This window comes from Pyrus communis, chromosome 1 (assembly GCF_041283825.1).
Source record: "Pyrus communis isolate YQ-2024b chromosome 1, ASM4128382v1, whole genome shotgun sequence".
Classification (NCBI taxonomy): domain Eukaryota; kingdom Viridiplantae; phylum Streptophyta; class Magnoliopsida; order Rosales; family Rosaceae; genus Pyrus; species Pyrus communis.
This window is the reverse complement of record NC_142565.1, coordinates 13,226,355-13,247,457: the sequence shown is the minus strand read 5'-3', so window position 1 is coordinate 13,247,457 and position 21,103 is coordinate 13,226,355. Positions and strand designations below refer to the sequence as shown.

The following is a 21,103-nucleotide window of genomic DNA, read 5'->3' as shown; positions in this document are numbered from 1 at the left end:
AAGAGTAGGAAAAAATATATGGTACTGTAAGAGGTCCGAAATTGTACTATACTTCGGTGTATTTTCAAGATCTTAACTTATTAGTCATTACATCCTGATAGTTAGACTGTTGATTAATGATTTAATGACTAAAATTTTCGGTATATTAACAAAGCCAAAACGTAAAAGATTTAACAGTTGAAAAACATGATTTACACGGTATACCAAAGTTACTATTCGGTTCAAAACGTGGCCTACTTCATCGTTATGTGCGTGCAGCAGAGGTCGGTGTCCGGTCCAAACATGGAAATGGGGGCAGTGATGCCTCAATTCCAAGAGCGGGTCCCGTTGACATGTTACTAGAAAGGTAAAATTAAAAACAACCTCCACTTGCCGGTCACCTAATTAAAAATGTTAATCCCAATGGCATCAATCTTCTAATTTTTTTTCCCAATTAAAGTATAAATATCATAAATAAATGTTGATAATAATGGAAGGGAAAGGATGCCTCTGTTGTATATTGGCATTATATCCTAGATCTATCATCCTATAGGTAGAGCCGTAGAGGCCCAGAGAGAGAAAGAGTTCTAGAGAGAGAAACATTGGAGAGAAAGAGAGAGCATTGAATTTTGGCAAGAGCAGCGAAAGACTTTCCGATTGCTGTTTTGTGTTCTGAAAGAAAGAGAAAGCACAAAGGAGAACGCAGAGCAATTGATGCAGTAAGAAAAGCAGAAGCAAAAGTACTTCTTACTCAGAGGCTGCAGAGTAATAAGGGAAATGGAAACATGCGAAAGACCAAGGTGACAAGCCCATCTGCTTCTTCCTAAATCCCACTCCTTTCCAAATCAAACCCCCCTTTTTCTTTCTCCACAAGTGCTTATTCGAGAAGCAGATTTCGAGAGAGGCTCGAAAATGGTGACTGGCTGGCGAAGGGCCTTCTGCACATCCATCACCAAAGACAGAAACTCAAAAGTGCTTATTGAGAAGCAGCAGCAACATTACAACAACGACAATCAGCAGAGCCCCAGAATCAACTCCAAATTTGGATTCTTTTCCATCACTTCAACCACACGCCTCCAATCTCAATCCCAAGCTCAATCTGTAGTCTCCAGCCCCGGCCTCCGCTGCCGAACCACCGCCACCAACACCCCCACTTCCTCGCTACCCAACTCCCCAAAACTCCAATGCAACGCCTCCTCCGCCGCCACAACCCCCAAAAAAGCCAGCAGCTACAGCCCTAGACTGCTTTTCCACTTCCAGCGCTCCAACCCATCGTCCCCAAAATCCCCCTCCAGCTTCTCCCTCCTCAAGTCCACCCTACGCCTCTCCAAAGTAAGCTGCTTTTTCCACAATCCCCTTTTCATAATTTCCTTTTTTTTTTTTATTAAAAAAAAAAAAAACAGAGGAAAAAAAATTCAACTTTTAGTACCAAAAACATTATAGTGACGATTCTTTTTCCTTCTTTTTGCAGAGTAGATGCGGAATCTGCTTACAGAGTGTGAAAAGCGGTCAGGGCACCGCCATTTTTACGGCGGAGTGCTCCCATTCCTTCCACTTCGCCTGCATCTCCGCCCACGTCAAGAAGAACAGCCTCCTCCTGTGCCCCGTCTGCAGTACCGCCTGGAAGGAGCTGCCGTTAATCTCCGTCCACAAACCACAAGCCCAACACAAACCGCCGCCCATTTCATCGCCCAAGAAGCCCAGAGACGTCAAGACCAAGCCTCTGAGAGTTTACAATGACGATGAGCCGCTTTCGTCCCCAACTTCCGGTTCCCGCTTCAACCCAATACCAGAAGAGAACGACGACGAAAACGAGGCCGTTGAATTCCAGGGTTTCTTTGTGAATACGAGTTCCAAGCCTCAATCGCGTTTTGCCTCGGCTGACCGGAATGTTAAGAATGTGGAGGTCAGTCTGTTGCCGGAATCGGCGGTTGTGGCTATCGGGAGGAGTTATGAGACGCACGCGGTGGTTCTGAAGCTCAAAGCACCGCAAACCAATGAGTCCAAGACGGCGTCTTTAGAGCGTCGAGCTCCGATTGACTTGGTGACGGTGGTGGACGTGAGCGTAAGTGCGAGCAATGCGAAGATTCAGATGATGAAGCGCGCGATGCGACTTGTCGTTTCGTCACTCCGCGACACCGACCGTCTCTCAATCGTCGCGTATTCCTCCACTTCGAAGAGGCTGCTACCTCTCCGGCGAATGACCTCTGCTGGTCGTCGTTCGGCGCGTCGGATTGTGGACGCGCTCTGCGGCGTCGGCGAGGGGATGTGTGTTAATGACGCGCTCAAGAAGGCCGCGAAGGTGATCCAAGACCGGCGCGAGAAAAACGCCGTCGCGAGTATCATGCTTCTATTGGATGCCGTACAACCAGAAGCCACTCAGAAGCGATCTTATTCCCCCGTCGTGTCCTCCACGCGCCTCCCTCACCTCGACATCCCTGTCCACACCATCGCACTCGGGGATGGTTGCGACGACGAGCTAGCGAAGTGCTTCGGAGGCTTACTACGCGTCATGGTCCAGGATCTCAGTCTCCAACTTGGTTTCGTTTCGGGTTCAAGCCCGGCCGAGATCGCCGCTGTGTATTCACTCACGGGTCGGCCCGCTGCTCTAGGATCCGGGTCAATCCGACTCGGAGATCTCTACGCCGGAGAGGAGCGAGAGTTGTTAGTCGAACTAAAAGTACCGGTTTCCGCCACCGGCGGGCCCCACTCATCCCAGAACGTGATGTCCGTGAGGTCCACACACAGGGACCCGTCGTCCAATGAGCTTGTGTATTCAAAAGAGCTGGTCCTCCTCGTACCTCGATCACAGACCGTCCGATCGTCATCGTCGAACCCAAACATCGAGCGGCTAAGGAACCTCCACTTGGCGGCAAGAGCGGTGGCGGAGTCGCGGAGGTTCGTGGAGAGGAGCAGCGACTTCTCGGGCGCGTACCACCTGCTATCGTCGGCGCGAACGTTGCTCGTGCAGTCGTGCTCGGCATCGGCGGAGGAGTTCCTCCGCGGCTTGGAGGGGGAGATGGCGGAGCTTCAGCGGCGGCGGCAGATTCAGCTGCTGGTGGAGGTTGAGGCGAAGCAAAGCAAGAAGGGATGCAATAATGGACACGCGGAGGAGAAGCAAGAGCCGCTAACGCCGACGTCGGCTTGGCGCGCGGCTGAGAAATTGGCTAAGGTGGCTACGATGAGGAAGTCGATGAACAGAGTAAGCGACTTACACGGCTTCGAAAATGCCAGATTTTAGTTTAATTAATTTTTGATATATTTTGTAAGTGTAATACAAAAAGGAATATAATGATATTAAAAATTAAATGATGATGAGAAAAAAATATTTCAAATAATGGGCCCAGGCCCATAATGGCGACAAGCAGTAACGGACGGCGTGGCCCTTTTGGAAGGGAGTGGATGGTGATAGTGATAGTCGAGAGAAAGAGAGAAAAAAGGAAAAAACATTGAACAAAACCCCACAAGAAAAAAATTATATGGAACGTTTTGTTGGTGGGGGTAACTCTTTTGGTTTTGTCTCTATCAATCAGTATATTCCCCACCAAAAACCCAAGGAGTTGTGCTTTATTAGTCGCATGGCGTCTTAGCCGTTGATGAAGGCGAGAGCTGCAGTGGGATCGATCATCATCAACGGCTATATCAGCATTTACATGCGACTGAAGCTAGCACATCTTATACTTCAAACCCCAATAATGTGATATTTATTTAATCCATATATATATATATATATATATATTATGTAAAGAAGCAGAAGGGGATGGGTTATGGATTTTTTAAACGATGATGCATGTTTTTGTTTTCGGCTTTTTTTGGAAATGGTGGTTGGGTCTAATCAATAAAGAGGTGCAGGTGATAATGTATGGGTTAGGAAATGGTTTTGTTAGTTAGTCTGAGCTGGTGTGATGTTGGTGTGGTTTTTGGTGGGTTTAAAGACAACTTGGCCACCAAATGACTGACTCCATGACAAACAATCATGCTTTTGCAGCTGATGCCAAGGGCCAAAACAGTTTGAATATAGATTGTTTTTTTCTTTTTCTTTTCAATAATTCTATGCTGTTTCAGAGTATACTTCTGGGACTTTTCGATTGTATTTTTTGCATTTGCTTAAGAATTTTAGAGTTGAGGGGATTTGATTAGGCCTGATCAGTGTTCACCTTCTATGAACAAATTGGATTTTTTTAATGGACACCAAGTGATTGATTTAATGAAAGGGGAATTTAGCACTAGATATGGATGATACATTGCATGTGTTCAAATTTGACTGCTTTTGTTCTTTTGTTCTTTTTTTGTTTTTTTTTTGGCTTATCATGTGTGGGGCACTTCTAGATTTATTATCCTATTTTGTAAGGGTAGTGATTTCTACGTTCCCATCTTGCTCTAGCTATTAGATTGAATTAATCAAAAGAGAATCCATAAATATAATTAAGCATAAGAGTGCAAAAGATTAAAAAGGAAGTGCGAAAATCAGTTCCTATTTTGTAAATCCCAATTCATTTGTTAGTTTATTATTTCGAAATTATTACATGCAGCTCAAGCTCAAGTAGATAAGACGTCTAACCATTCACCTGATGTCTTGTATTTGGATTCACCTCTCTCACTTGTATCACAAAAATAAAATATACATAAAATATAAAAACAAAAGGAGGAAAGGAAAGAGAGAGATGTGCACATGTTCCCTTTTCCATCATAATGTTAGGAGAGGAGGGTCATTCCCAATCAATGGAGATCCCACGATTGTCACAAATGAAATGGGGGTCATGAGAACTTGTTTGGATACGATGCATGCACGTTACTTTAATACAAATTATATATAAGTGTGTGTGTGTGTGTATGTATATAAGTTTGTATGATTGTATCACCACAACCACATTTAAGTTTCTGAATTGACATGCCATCTTCCCTCCTTCATATAACATATATTGGTTTGTGTGAATCTGTGTGATGCAACTATTATTGGCAACGTCCTACAACTTGATGTGTTTTTTTTTTGGAATAAATGATATGATCATACTATGGGGGAGAGGGGCGAGTTTAGCCTCATAATAGACTAACAATAATGTTGTTCAAATTTGCTTTCGGCGAGAATCAAACTTAAGATTTCTCACTTACAAATGAAGAGGAATATCACTAAATTGTAATATTAAGTGGCTACAACTTGATATTTAAAACTCACTCAAATAACTTGTTTGCGGATATTCACTCTCCGAGAATGTCATTTTGTAATCGAACATTGAAAGCTTGTACATTGAAAGCTTGCGAGCAACCTAATTTACCAAAACAAACAGAAATGTTCTCCGGTCACCAAGTGAAAGCACATTCATTCATTCTCCACTTGTAATATCCAATCCAATTCTTAGTCACCATACGACCAAGAGAACAAGACTCACAAAACAAAACTTGTAAATATATCAAGATGTCCAAATCTCCACCTTTAACCAGGAAATAATCACATGCTTCGTATAATTAAGAAATAATCTTCCCCTCCCCTGGAAGTAACTAGTAAGTAACTAATCACATGCTTATATTCATGGACCACTTACATTCCCATCATATTTACTCCTAATACTATGACTTGAGTTGCACGTTAGTAAAAAGTTAAAAAGGTAAAAATAATAAAAAGGTTCTCAAACACTTTAAAAGGCTAAATCTTTACATAAAGGAAGGGAGGTGACAGTAACTTAAGCTTGCAAAAAGGGCTTTGATTTATTCTGAATCACACACTCTTCCTTCTTCCATGGTTCTCTTCTGGTCACTGGAAACACTTTTTAGGGGGAAAACTCATCATTTCCTTAAATTTCGCACAATTTGGAAGCACTTTTTCCATGAGTGGCTGCTTTTTTTATTGCTGCTGCTGCTGCTGCTTTTCAAATGTGCTCATCTCAAAAGCACCACCAAAATAATTTATATCCCAAAAGGCATATCCATATAAGCTTAACACTATAACTCTGCCTACATAATTCACCACCATGGTATGATTACATGTGCGTGTGGAACTGTGGGGGTATCCTAGTTACCACAACGTGTGACATGAACAGGGATTCATAAGATTACGTAATTCGTTTGTTCGTGTTAGCGAGAAACAACTAAAGGATTAAACTATAGAGTAAAACCGTTACTCTCTAGTGAAATAACAGTCGGGGTGATAACAGTATAGTTCACGGGTTCTTTCTTCAAAACGGGGGTCTTTCGCTATGAATGGAGTTCGAGGGCTTATTTGCAAAGAACCCTCGTAAACATAAGAAATATCCAAGATGAATGAAACTTTTCTCAGATCATGGAGGCAACAAGAAAAGAGGAAAGAAGCCAAAAGTGCCACTCATTATCTTTCCGGAACAACAAACAAGATAAGAATCCAAAGATCTATCTAAAATTTGTTTGCTAAGACAAGAAATGGAGAAAGCTGACCTGATTGAATTACTAAAAGTACAAATTTACTCTGAGTTGTGTTGGTGAAACAGATACATATAAGAGAAAAGTGAGAAATTATTGAACAGCCTTTGTAGTATCGGATCAACACTTAAGGCCGAAGCCCGAGGAGCCCGCTACAGTTTACATTTCCCAACAGGAGATAGCAGCAGAAGTATAACCACACATCCTTGTCTTGGGATGAGGCAGCATGTCCTTGTCTTGGGATCCAGATCATGATGCATTCAAATTAGTCACAGGGAAGTGGATTTCTTTAACCGCCGGCCAGTAAAAAGAATTTACCATTTACAACAAATGCTTCAACAAACCAAACAAACTGGCTTTTGACACGGCACCATAACCACACATCCTAACTACACAACACAGCATGACTAGTTTCCACAAGCTTTACCCAGTGTGGAAGACACACAGTTGTAACTAGTTCCTTTTGCAGATACATCAGAAAACAAGCGGCCTACACTGTGCTGAATTGACATCGGAAGGACAGTATGGACATTTGAAAGATTTTGTACCGTTCTTTGACATCTTCGTAATAGACTGCTTGCAGAGCACATGTCCACATGACATCAACATAGGTGGATTTTCTTCTGTTGATTGTTCCTTTGATACTGGACACACAAAAATAGAATGGAAATGAAACTCACTGTCTAAATCCACTGGTACAGGTAACTGCTTCATAGACTGCCATTCCTGTCTCTTTCCTGCCATTACATTCATAAACTTGAGAAGAGGTGGCAAACCACGAATCCCTGCCTCCATGGTCACACTCAACGGGCTCTTGTAAGACTGGCCCAGAATATTGCAGAACTGCCTGGTTAGCTCCCCCGTCACTTTGTCCCAATTGGCTTGTGATAATAAGTGAGAGTATGGGGAGTGTTCAAGCCTTCCAGTCCACAGAAGAGCCCCCATGAGCTTTTGTATTTCAACCATATGGTCGGAAGCAAAAGGAGCAAGACAAGCTTTTGAATACTGGAGAGCTCTATCTCTATTTCCCTTTTGCACTAATTCAACAAATTGCAGTCTGTGAAGTTTCAGTAATAGGTCTGATCCATTTGGTTTGAGTTTATCGGAGTTAAACACGGCCCAGTTCAGTGCTGGCTCTAGATTCCGATGTTTCATTGCATCAAGTATCCCAAACAATTCCTGAAACTGAGATTTCATAGCCGATGCAGATTCTGATTCCCCAGTCTCACTTGTAAAACAATCACCAACTTCGAATAGGCCCTGCCGATAGAAATGGCTGCCAATTATCTCATTGACTGTGTGGGTATCAAAGTCAATGTTTCTATAAGCCTTGGATATATCAGGAACGAATGATTTCTCCAGAATTTTTGGATACTTGCTAAGTGCTAGGTTCAGTTCCTTCTGCGTGCTTTCCAACTGACTGAGTGGAGCTATATCTTGTAACTTGGTTTTAAGATCGGCAAATGCAGACTTACAATCAATCTGAGATTCACGATCATTAGATGATTGTAGCTTCTGTAATGTCTGCTTGATTTCTTTGTCGATCAGATCGAACATTTCTTGAGCTTTAGAGCTTGACAGCTTTTGTTTCTTTGTAACACGATCAAATGCATCTTTAATGGCAGTCAGCTCCATTTTTATTTATACTACTGTAGTGGTATCAGCAGTAGTTTGTGATGGGAAATTAAGATGAAGGGATCTGCACAAAAAAGAGGAAAGAGTTCTTATAAGCTTAAAATGTTAAAGCATAGTGTACAACTATATCTTATGAAAATGCACATGAGAAATCAAAGGCCTGATTGGAAACTGCCAAATACATTCCTATACACAGACATTAAGAAACAACATAAATAAGGTTAGCTTAACTTCACATGAAATAGTTTATTCTCAAAACACGAATAGAGAAATACACACCAAAAAAAAATAAGGATAGGGCTTTTCACATTTAAGGCCTTGATAACATCACACTTTACAGAAAAACAGTTAAAACTCAATACTTTAGAGAAAAACTTAACTTACTTCGTAACACCATAGGAATTTCACAACTAAGAATCATTTAGAACATGACAAGTGGATAGATGAGGGTTTTTATTTTCCTTCTCCAATTGAGCTCTTCAAGTGTTTTTTCTAAAAAATAAAATAAAAAAACCTTATAGTTAGGGTGTTTTTCTAATTTACAAAATAACGATATGGAAGAATAATGGGTGCGAAAGTTCATATTGATGGCTTAAAGCAAACGAAATATTCTTACAAAGAAAATCTTTGGCGAACACAGCTAATCAGGTGTCACAAATTTACCAAAATGTAGAAGAGTCCCTTGACTCATTCAAATGATATGGAAAATTGTATTTCTCACATATTTTGGATACCATGTGATTTATAAGTGGCTTTAGTCTCCCTATGCTTTATTTCCTCCCAACGGGAGATACAGATCAACCATATGAGTTTGGAGCTAGTTAGGCATTGGACCCGTGCAGCAAGAGCTATGGCGAAGTCATCTTACACACTAGAACAAACAAAGATTGACGGTGCATTTCCAAATTCTTTCCACATTTGTCTATTGCCCCCAAAAACAGACAGCCACCTTAACATACAATAATTTGGATATGCAGTGTACATAAAGTGAAAGAAGTATGGTATTTGTGCAAAATATAATGTGAGAGTTAATTCCCTACACTAATCGCCTTTCGCATTAGCCAGGTAAAAATCAGAGAGCGTAAAACAGGTGAAAAATTTAAGTCAGTTAAAAGACTAGAATTAAACACTTGCACTTAATCAAACTTCTTCTTGGTTGTTACTGGGAAATTGTAAATCATTTACAGACGTATTATGGCACGAGAATACTAGATATCCTTCCCAGATTACAAACTGGTTCAAGGGTCAACCATTTTTTTATTTTAATATTTTATACAGTTATGTTTTAAACTACTCCAATCTACAGGGAGAGAGATTTGAACTCAGATTCAATGGAGGGAGCACACTGTACTTGCCAACTAGCCTAATTCGCAGCGGAAATCAGCAATATGGTATGAAAAGGGAAAGCCTTGACATACTAAAAGAACCGAAAAATTCGACATGCTGGGTCAATTTTTTTTAGGGTAATTAACATAACACTAAGTATTACGATGATTGAACAGCTAAACTGCTATATAGAGAAGTCCAATACAAGCTTCAAGATTTGTTTTTTCTTTTTATTTCAGAAATCAAGCGATCGATAATTCCCTCTCTTTGAGATTTCAAGTGATGCATATGAATTAAACTGATCAACGCAAACTAAAGATTCATTGAACAATCACATCTGCTATTACCTTCAATCTTTCATCTTTTCTAACTTGCACAATTGAAAGAAATTTCATATTTCTGTGCCGTGAGAGAGAGAGAGAGAGAGAGAGAGAGAGAGAGAGAGAGAGATACCTTGAGATGAATTCAAAGTTGGGAGAGTAGTAGCGAAGGGTTTCTGCACAGCAGCCGGAGATGGCAAAAGAGAGTTGCAGATCGGAGAAAGAGATGGCGAATATGTGTGATTTAGGTTTTGTCAGTTAAAGTTCTAGGGCTTGATTTTGTAAGATCAATGATTGTAAAGGGTAACACGCTACCAAAACTCTGTTTTATTTTTATTTTTCCCCGGATAATATTTTCTACTCTAAACACTTCATGGTCGATTAATAGAATTTCGTGTTTATAATCCAAAACAATTCATATTATATATTATTGTAAAAAAGAAAAGAACAAAAAGATCATCTCTGCAAAAAGAAAAAAAAAAATCAAGTAAAGCTAAAGTCGTTTAGTCAATAAATTATAACAAATAAATAAACGTTGTCACATCTCGCCCTGGGCGGGACCACTTACTGGGCCCGATTCTACCGCAGCACGATATTGTCCACTTTGGACCCCGACCACACCCTCACGGTTTTGTTTTTGGGAACTCACACGAGAACTTCCCGATGGGTCACCCATCTTAGGAATGCTCTCGCGCGCTACTCGCTTAACTTCAGAGTTTCCATGGAACCCGAAGCCAGTGAGCTCCCAAAAGTCCTCGTGCTAGATAGAGATGAGAATATAAATATAAGGATCACTCCCCTGGGCGATGTGGGATGTCACAATCCACCCCCTTAGGGGCCCGACGTCCTCATCGGCACACACGCGACCAGGGTTAGGCTTTGATACCAAATTGTCACATCCTAGTCAGGGCGGGACCACTTTCCGGGCCAGACTCTACCGTAGCATGATATTGCCTCGACCACGCCCTCACGGTTTTGTTTTTGGGAACTCACACGAGAATTTCCCGATGGGTCACCCATCCTGGGAATGCTATCACGCGCTACTCGCTTAACTTCGGAGTTCCCATAGAACTCGAAGCCAGTGAGCTCCCAAAAGGCCTCGTGCTAGGTAGAGATGAGAATATACATATAAGGATCACTCCCCTGGGCGATGTGGGATGTCACAATCCACCCTCCTTAGGGGTCCGATGTCCTCGTCGGCACACACGCGACCAGGGTTAGGCTCTAATACCAAATTGTCACATCCCGGCCTGGGGCGGATCACTTCCTAACCCTGCTCCACCACGGTAGCACGATATTGTCCGCTTTGGGCTTACCATTCCCTCACGGTTTTGTTTTTGGGAACTCACGAGTAATTTCCCAGTAGGTCACCCATTATGGGATTACTCTAACCCCCTTCTCGCTTAACTTCGGAGTTCCTACGGAACCCGAAGCCAGTGAACTCCCAAATGGCCTCATACTAGGTAGAGATGAGAATATACATATAATGATCACTCCCTTGGACGATGTGGGATGTCACAGATGTTTTGTAATGCTTTTATCGAATTCGTCCAATTGTTTGTATATAGTTCAATGGGTAAATTTTTAAGATTTTATTGATAATAAAAGCTTTACATAATGCTTTATAATATTAACGGTTTCGATCATAGACACAAAGTTTTGTAAATCACTCACGAAATATTTCAAGGAGGAACGCCAAGTTAATTCCTTTTTCTTTTGTTTACCCTTTTTCTGCTTTTTGTCTGTTAAAAAAAAAAAAATTATTTGTTTCATCTTGGTAACTTGAAAATAAATCAAAGGATATAAGCCTAGGGGTGTTTTTGGACGGATCGAACCGGAAATAACACTTTCAATTCTCATTTCAAAATTTTGGAACGGGATCGGATTTTCAGAATCGGAGTAATTCTAAAAATTTTAAAAATTCACATCATTTATATTTTTTGATATTTCTTTGAACTTCCTCATAAATGCAAGAAAATTCTTGTATTTTCTTAATATTTAGTACATACTTGTGTATAAATTCAATTAACTTTTTGGTATACTAGTAGGTTTATCCTTTTTTAATATATATATATATATATATATGCGCCATTTAGAACACCGGTCTGATAATATTCCTCATTATAGTTTACATGACCCAAATGATGCAGCTTTGTAATATCGGGTCAACACTTAGGCCCCAAAGCCTGAGGAGCACATTAGAGTTTACATGACCCAGCAGAAGACAGCAGGAGCAGTATAACTTACTCAGACGGATGAGGCAGCATGTCCTTGTCTTGGGGTCCAGATCATGATGCATTCAAATTAGCCCCAGGGGAAGTGGAGTTCTTTAACCGCCGGCCAGTAAAAGGAATTTTCTGTTTACAACAAATGCATCAACAAACCAAACAAACCGGTTTTTGACACTTTTGACACGGCACCATAACAACATATCGTAACTACACAACACAGCATGACTAGTTTCTACAAGCTGAACCCAGTGTGGGGAGAAACACGGTTGCAACTAGTTCCTTTTGCAGATGCATCAGAAAACAAGCGGCCTACACTGAACGGAATTGACGTCGGAAGGACAGTATGGACACTTGAAAGATTTTGTACCGTTTTTTGACATCTTCGTAATCGACTGCTTGCAGAGCACATGTCCACATGACATCAACATAGGCGGATTTTCTTCTGTTGATTGTTCCTTTGATACTGGACACACAAAAATAGAATGGAAATGAAACTCACGGTCTAACTCCACTGGTAAAGGTAACTGCTTCATAGACTGCCATTCCTGTCTCTTTCCTGCCATTACATTCATAAACTTGAGAAGAGGTGGCAAACCCTGAATCCCTGCCTCCATTGTCACACTCAATGGGCTCTTGTAAGACTGACCCAGAATATTGCAGAACTGCCTGGTTAGCTCCCCCGTCACTTTGTCCCAATTGGCTGGTGATAATAAGTGAGAGTATGGGGAGTGCTCAAGCCTTCCAGCCCACAGAAGACCCCCCATGAGCTTTTGTATTTCAGCCATATGGTCAGAAGCAAAGGGAGCAAGACAAGTTTTTGAATACTGGAGAGCCCCATCTCTATTTCCGTTTTGCACTATTTCGACAAATTGCAGACTGTGAAGTTTCAGTAATAGGTCTGATCCATTTGGTTTGAGTTTATCAGAGTTGGTCACGGCCCAGTTCAGTGCTGGCTCTAGATTCCGATGTTTCATTGCTTCAACTATCCCAAACAATTCCTGAAACTGAGATTTCATAACGGCTGCAGATTCTGATTCCTCAGTCTCATTTATAAAACAGTCACCAACTTCGAATAGGCCCTGCCGATAGAAATGGCTGCCAATTATCTCATTCACTGTGTGGGTATCAAAGTCAATGTTTCTATAAGCCTTGGATATATCAGGAATGCAGGATTTCTCCAGAATCTTTGGATACTTGCTAAGTGCTAGGTTCAGTTCCTTCTGTGTGCTTTCCAACTGACTGAGTGGAGCTATATCTTTTAACTTGGCTTTAAGTTCAGCAAGAGCAGACTTACAATCAATCTGAGATTCACGATCATTCGATGATTGTAGCTTCTGTAATGTCTGCTTGATTTCTTTGTCGATCAGATCGAACACTTCTTGAGCTTTAGAGCTTGACAGCTTTTGTTTCTTTGTAACACGATCAAATGCATCTTTAATGGTGGTCAGCTCCATTTTTATTTATACCACTGTATCGGTATCAGCAGTAGTTTGGGATGAGAAATGAACACGAAAGGATCTACAAAAAAAGAGGAAAGAATTCCTACAAGCTTAAAACGTTAAAGCATAGCGTACAACTGTATCTGATAAAAATGCACACGAGAAATCAAAGGCCTGATTGGAAACTGCCAAATAAGTTCCAATACAGAGACATTAAGAAACAACATAAATAAGGTTAGCTTAACTTCACATGAAATAGTGTATTCTCAAAATACGAATAGAGATATAAACCCCAAAAAAAGGGATAGGGCTTTTCAAATTTAAGCCCTTGATAACATCACACTTAGGCCTTGTTTGGCAGCTCGGACTATACTGACTATTTCTGTCGGATAGGATAAATAGCCACCGGATAGTACTGACTAAATTAATCGGGCGTTTGGTGCAGTATCGGACTAATAACCGTATTATTTATACTGTGTTTGGTACTGAACGGATAAGAAAGGGGAAGAAAAAAAATTGACAAATCTTTGTTTCTTTGTTTGTTGAGATCCGAGACGGAGCGCCGAAGAGTCTGCAGTGGAGGAAACAGAGAGAGATGCAGCGGCGGAGAAGAGGGAGGGAACTCCTACAATAGCCAGAAGAAGATGTAGGGAGAGAATCGAAGAGTCTGCGGTGGAGGAAGTTGAGAGAGATGCAACGGCGGAGAAAGATGCAGCTGCGGAGAGGAGGGAGGGAGATCCTGCAGTAGCCAGAAGAAGATGCAGGGAGAGAAGAGTCTTGTTCTGGGTGGTTGGATGGAACTTGCTGGTGGTGGTGGTTCATGGTGGCTGGCGGAGGAATTGGGTTTTGGGATTTGTGGGATTCTTTGGTTTCTTGGAAGCTACTTGGAATTTTGGGGAGTTTTGATTGGGAAAATGGAGGGAGTGTGGTTGGTTTTTGTAAGCAGAGAGAGCGGCTGGGAAGAAGAAGAGAGAAAGGGGAAACGAAGAAGAAGAACAGAGGGAGGGAGAGAGCCCCGACTAAATTGTCCCGTGGTTTTGGAGAGTATAAGGAAGCGGGTAGTCACCGGATAAAATAGGTGGATCGGATTATTTAATCCGATGGCTATTTAATACGAACGGACTCCGTATAATTAGTACTATCCGGTGCTTTATACGGTGTGCCAAACGAGGCCTTAATAGTTAAAACTCAACACTTCAGAGAAAAACTTAACTTACTTCGTAATTCCATAGGAATTTCACAACTAAGAATCATTTAGAACAGGACAAGTGGATAGACAAGGGTTTTTATTTTCTTTCTTCAATTGAGGTGTTTTCTAATTTACAAAATAACAATATGGGAATATAATGGGCATCAAAGTTCTTATTGATGGCTTTAAGCAAACGAAAAATTCTTACAAGGAAAATCTTCGGATTATGGAAAATCTTCGGAAAACACAGGTAATCAGGTGTCACAAATTTATCAAAATGTAGAAGAGTCCCTTGACTCATTCAAATGATATGGAAAATCGTATTTCTCACATATTTTGGATACCATGTGATTTATAAGTGGCTTTAGTCTCCCTATGCTTTGTTTCCTCCCAACGGGGGATACACATCAACCATATGAGTTTGGAGCTAGTTAGGCATTGGACCCATACGGCAAGGGCAATGGCATAAGTCATCTTACACACTAGAAAAAACAAAGACTGACAGTGTATTTCCAAATTCTTTCCACAGTTGTCTATTGCCCCAAAAAACATACAGCCACCTTAACATACAATAATTTGGATATGCAGTGTACATAAAGTGAAAGAACTATGGCATTTCTGTAAAATATAACGAGAGAGTTAATTCCCTACACTAATCGCCTTTCGAGTTAGCAAGGTAAAAATCAGAGAGCTTAAAAGGGTTAAAAATCTAAGTCAATTAAAAGATTTTGAATAATCACTTGCACTTATTTAGGCTTCTTCTTGGTTGTTACTAGGAAATTGTAAATCATTTACAGGCGTATTATGGCACGGGAATTCTATGATATCCTCCCCAGATTACAAACTGGTACAAGGGTCAACCATTTTTTTTTTCTTTTAACATTTTGTACGGCTATGTTTTAAACTACTCTAATCTACAAGGAGAGAGATTTGAACTCAGATTCAATGGAGGGAGCACACTGTACTGGCCAACTAGCCTAATCCACAGCGGAAATCGGCAATATGGTATGAAGAGGGAAAGCCTTGATATATAAAAAGAACCTAATTCGACATGTTGGGTCAATTTTTTTAGGGTAATTAACGTAATACCAAGTATAAAATACGATGATTGAACACCAACAGCAACACTGCTTTATAGAGAAGTCCAATACAAGTTTGAAGCTTTTTTTCTTTTTGTTTCAGAAATCAAGCGATCGATAATTCTCTCTCTTTGAGATTTCAAGTGATGCATATGAATTAAATTGATTAATGGAAACTAAATATTCATTGAACAATCACATCTGCTATTACGTTAAATCTTTCATCTTTTTTAACTTGCGCAATTGAAAGAAATTTCATATTTCTGTGCCGTGAGAGAGAGAGAGAGAGAGAGAGAGAGAGAGAGAGAGAGTACCGTGAGATGAATTCAAAGTTGGGAGAGTAGCGAAGGGTTTCTGCACATCAGCCGGAGATATGGCGAAGGAGAGTTGCAGATCAGCGTCAGAGACGGTGGATATGTGTGATTTAGGTTTTGTCAGTTAAAATTCTTAGGGGTCGATTTTGTAAGAACAATTATTATAAAGGGTAAAACGGTACCAAAACTCTGTTTTATTTTTATTTTTCTCAGAGTAATATTTTTCTTTGAATAATGGTTAGCTCATCAAGGTTGAGGAAGGATTCATACTCTAAACACTCCATAGACGATTTACATAATAATTTCGTGTTTATAATTCAAAATAATTCGTATTATATATTATTGTGTAAAAAATCATCTTTGAAAAAGAAAAGAAAAAAAAATTAAGTAAAACTAAGGTTGTTTAGTGATAACTTGTAACAAATAGATTGACAGTTTGTAATGCTTTTACCAAAATTGTTTATCATTTTTATATAGTTTCATGGTTAGATTTTTTTTATATTTTATTGATTTTTTGTAGAAAAAAGCTTTATATAATGATTTATAATATTGACGATTTCGATTATAGACACAAAGTTTCATGAATTAGTCACGAAATATTTTGTTTATCATTTTTATATAGTTTCATGGTTAGATTTTTTTTTATATTTTATTGATTTTTTATAGAAAAAAGCTTTATATAATGATTTATAATATTGACGATTTCGATTATAGACACAAAGTTTCATGAATTAGTCACGAAATATTTCAAGGAGGAGCATTTGTTTACCCATTTTCTGCTTTCTGTTTGTTAAAAAAAAAAAAAATATTTATCTGATCTTGGCTTCTTGTAAATAAATCAAAGGATATAGGCCTAGGGATGTTTTTGGACGGATTGAACCGGAAATAACTTTTCAATTTCGTTTTAAATTTTGGAATCGAATTGGATTATTTATATTCAAATTTTCAGAATTTTCAGAATCGAAGTAATTCTAAAAATTTCAAAAATTCAGATCATTTATGTTTTTTAATATATTTGGACTTTCTCATACTTGCAGTTTTTTGTATTTTCTTAATATTTGGTATATGCTTATGTATAAATTCAATTAAGTTTTTGGTATACTAGTAGGTTTATCCTTTTAAATATATATAAGTGTATACTAGTAGAGCTTCAGTGCTACCACCACCTTCTTTTTGCCGTCTACCTTTATTAACAATGTTGCTCGTGGTCATTGATCGGTGGTTCTCTTAACTTCATGGCTGTGCTTGAATAGATGATTGGGGTTCGATGATGAGATCGACGAGGAGATGCTTGGTTGGGGAGATGGATTTGTGCTGGTCGAGACGCACTGGAAATCTCAGTTTTGTTAGCTTTTTTTTTTTTTTTTTTTTTGGTTTTTGTTTTGAGCCTCAACTTTTGGTTGGGTTCTTTTTTGGTTTGTGTGGGTGGTCCACTTTTGCTTGTTTGTGCTTTTTTGTCTTTGAGTCTTTGTATTGTAATTTGTGTTGTTGGTAATGAATTTTACTTTTGTACCAAAAAAAAAAAAAAGAAAAAAGAAAAAAGAAAAAGAAAACTTGAATTTGATAAAACGTATTCATATCCCATCTCTCTCGATTGACATGTAGCCAATTATTACATATAATTTGGGGCCACTCAGGGATATGAATTTGATCTCCTCCAAGCTTGGAACTCCCACCATCATCTGTTTTGTTTATTTATTTCTTCAAGAAATAGAAATATATAGTAGCCACCTCCCCCCAAACCAGACAAATGCTGGCCATACCATATTATATTCATACTTCCATTCCTCTAGTTTGACACATCAATGTCACAATAAACATATAATTGCCTCTACCCCATAGTCCCATCCCAGTTGTTTTTTTTTTTTCTTTAAATTTTTTATTAAGAGGAGAGGGAGAGTTCAAAATATTACATTAATCTAGAAAAAGAGAAAATTTTGAACCTAGAATACATAGGTAGAAACTCAGCACTCTTATTAGTGGGTTACTTTTCTTTCCTCCTCTAAATTAAAGCCACTACCAAACCTCACCTTGTCAATTCAAGAAGCATATTCTTGAAAGTTTCCCTCCATAATTGTTAGATTATGGTTTATTTGAATTGTGAAGTGTGATATGCAGATCAATTTAAAGTTAATTAATTAAGATAAAAATGGATCTATAATTGTTACACATTACTTTCTCCATATGATTGCAATACACAAAGAGAGTTTAAATGAATTATCTATGATATTTATCTTAATGACAACCACAAGGCTTATGATAGTGGGAGCAATACAATTAGGGGGCGTTTGTTTGACCGGATTAGAGGGGATTGGACTAGACTAGACTAATTGCTAGTGTAGTCTCATGTTTGGTTTGCACAAGGATTAGGTTTAATGGGATTAGGGGGGACTCACTCAGATTAATGGCTTCGCTAGGAGTTCTTAGCGAAGAACCCCAAATTCGGCCGGACTCGTAAGACCTTCGCGAGAGAGAACCTCGCTCATCCTGCGAGAGAGAGAGTTGTCGCACATCGCTCCCTGCTTGCCCTGCTCCCTCATCCTCATCCTCCTCAACCTCATCTCTACATCCTGCTCGCCCTTAGCTACTCCTCTTGCCTGGTAAACTTCGAATCTTTGATTTATTTCTTCGATTTGTTTTGCAGATCGTGATATTACTGAGCATTATTTGATTTAGTTGTTTTGGGTTTGAGAAATTTTCAATAATAGACCTCTGCACTTGAACAAATTAGGGTTTTGATTTTTAGGGTCAATTTGAAGATTGAGATTGGACAGTTTGGAATCAGTTGCTGCCTAATTTTTAGTGTTTGAGATTCTTCCATTTGGTTTTGTTTTCTCACTTGGGTTGTAGATCGTGATTCGTATTGGATAAGATGCAGAAGTTACGCTTGAAGAGATCTTTAGACTTTTTGCTTTTGGTTTCATTAAGTGACACCCTAGTGTAAATCTTTGAAAGCATTTACCTTTGTTGTAGTTCTACTATTTTCGGGTAATCTGAGTAACTAGAGGTCCAAGAACTAGGAATCCATTCATTTTGCTTTTGAGATTTCTTCTTTGGGAGTAACTAATTCTTTTGATCCTAATTTTTTTAATTATTAGGTTGGAGCCAAAGGCTTAAATCTTGATGCCTATTTTTTTTTTTTTTTTCTCTTTCTGGGTTTTAAAATTCCCTTGGAACCCATTCCAGTTACATTTATTTGTGTGGGAGCAAAGTGGGTTTGTAATTGTTTGAAGTAAGCTGCTTAATTAGCATGTGGCTGCTTAATTATCATGTAGCTACATGCATCAAATAATTTGTATTTTTTTATGTATACTTTGTGGCGTGCATCAAATATTGGCTTGTGTTATCTGAATGGTATAATAGGGAATACTAATATTGAATGTGTCAACGAATTGAGAATGGATGGAAGGACATTTGGCATATTATGTGACTTACTTCGTCAAGATGGGAGGGTAAAAGATGATGGTTTGGTGTCTCTGGAGGAGCAGGTGTGTATGACTTTACAAATACTAGCACATTATACTAAGAATCGTAGTATTGGTGCTATATTTTATAGGTCGGGAGAGACTATAAGTAGATATTTCAATAGTGTATTGCAAGGAATTTTGCGATTACAAGGTATCCTACTAAAAGTCCCTCAGCATGTGCCTATTGATTCTACATATCATAGGTGGCGGTGTTTTAAGGTATATTGATAATTTTTTCAGTTTTCTCTAAGTTTTAACTAGATATTCCCTTTGTATAAATTAACAAAAGGCCTTATTTATTTATTTATTTTCTATTTTTTTTTTAATTTTTTAGAATTGAATTGCTTGGGAGCATTAGATGGAACGCACATTGATGTGCATGTACCTGATATTGACAAATCTAGATACCGAACAAGAAAGGGTCGAGTCGCAACTAATGTGTTAGGTGTGTTCAGGGGATATGTAGTTCATATATGTGTTTCCGGAGTGGGAAGGCTCCGCATCAGACTCTAGAGTGCTACATGATGCAATTACTAGGCCTAATGGTTTAAAGGTACCAGCAGGTAAGACTATTAGTTAGTCTCAAATTTGTAAGTTAGGTCTAGTTTTGTTTGTGAACTGCAAATACTAATAGGTCCTTTTTTTTTTATTATTTATTATTATTAGGTTATTATTACCTTGTAGATGGTGGTTATACAAATGGTGAAGGATTCCTTGCACCCTATAGAGGAATACCTTATCATTTATCTAAATGGGAGGGACGAACACCTTCCAATAAGGAAGAATATTTTAACATGAAGCATTCTAAGGCAAGGAATGTAATTGAACGTTGTTTTGGCTTGCTAAAAGGAAGGTGGGCGATACTAAGGAGTCTATCTTTCTATCCAATAAGGACACAAGGTCGAATAATTACCGCTTGTTGCCTACTGCACAATCTTATTAGGCAAGAGATGTCTATAGATCCAATGGAGAATTTACCAATAATAGAAGATGGAAAAAAGGAAGGAGGCGTAAATCGGAAGCATTTGAGGAGGAAGCATTACTATCTGTTCTTGAGGATTTTGTTGCTCGGAGGCAACGATGTGACGTAGGTGCTTTCAAACAAGGTACTTTGATTGAAGTAGCAAAAGCTATCAATGTGTTATGTCTCAATTCAAATATAAAGGCAATGTGTCAATGTGGTGCCTTTTGGCATGGGATGTATTTTGTTAATCGTACAATCTTAGGTTATGGCTTCTAACTTAGCTTTGCACTGTGAAATATTCTGGCTAATGTTAACTAGGATTTTGTAAATTATGGGGAATTATTAAGAAGCAAGATTTTGTAAATTAAGCCAACTCGTAATTTTGTGTATGCCAAGCAAGAGTAGTTTCTCAAGCACTCATCCTCACATTGTTTCCAACTCGAATTCGTATCCACTAGTGCCCATGATGTGTTAGGAGTTCTCACATTGGCAACCTTGATGAAACCTTCATCATTTCTGCATGCCTCGTGCTTCCTCACACAACCACTCGATGCATTTTTCATGTTCCACTCAACTTCCAACAAGGGTTGAAACCCTAGGAGGCATTTGCACTTGAACTCGCTCAAGCCTTAAGTTCCTAAGGGGTTACATATGTTGAATGCTCCACACCAACCATAAAACTCGCATTTGCTCAAGGGTTCATACTAGACTAGGTTCCACCCCTGATTTTGTCGATACCGTGTAAATTCTTTGATTAATGCAAAACT

At 39.2% G+C, this 21,103-nt stretch overlaps 1 protein-coding gene and 2 pseudogenes across 7 annotated transcripts; 1 reads left to right on the top strand and 2 right to left on the bottom strand.

Moving 5' to 3' along the window:
• Window positions 1-461: 461 nt before the first annotated feature.
• LOC137720521 (putative E3 ubiquitin-protein ligase EDA40) lies at window positions 462-3,305 on the top strand. The gene is made up of 2 exons (XM_068459603.2): window positions 462-1,311; window positions 1,451-3,305. Exons 1-2 carry the CDS (start codon window positions 892-894, stop codon window positions 3,218-3,220), a joined length of 2,190 nt encoding a protein of 729 aa, XP_068315704.1. The 5' UTR covers window positions 462-891; the 3' UTR covers window positions 3,221-3,305.
• Window positions 3,306-6,373: 3,068 nt separating this feature from the next.
• LOC137720678 (protein RMD5 homolog pseudogene) lies at window positions 6,374-16,026 on the bottom strand (annotated as a pseudogene). Of its 2 annotated transcripts, XR_015965123.1 has the most exons (3): window positions 15,953-16,026; window positions 9,787-9,836; window positions 6,374-8,071 (listed from the first exon to the last, which is right to left on the bottom strand). The product of XR_015965123.1 is annotated as a protein RMD5 homolog pseudogene, transcript variant X1 (transcript). The 2 variants fall into 2 exon arrangements; XR_015965126.1 differs by lacking the exons at window positions 9,787-9,836; window positions 15,953-16,026 and adding an exon at window positions 8,392-9,720.
• On the bottom strand, window positions 11,958-16,045 carry LOC137721504 (protein RMD5 homolog pseudogene; annotated as a pseudogene). 4 transcript variants are annotated; one of them, XR_015965113.1, is made up of 2 exons: window positions 15,906-16,045; window positions 11,958-13,402 (listed from the first exon to the last, which is right to left on the bottom strand). The product of XR_015965113.1 is annotated as a protein RMD5 homolog pseudogene, transcript variant X1 (transcript). The 4 variants fall into 4 exon arrangements; XR_015965116.1 differs by having other exon boundaries at window positions 11,958-13,352; window positions 15,906-16,040; XR_015965118.1 differs by having other exon boundaries at window positions 11,958-13,426; window positions 15,906-16,025.
• Window positions 16,046-21,103: the final 5,058 nt, after the last annotated feature.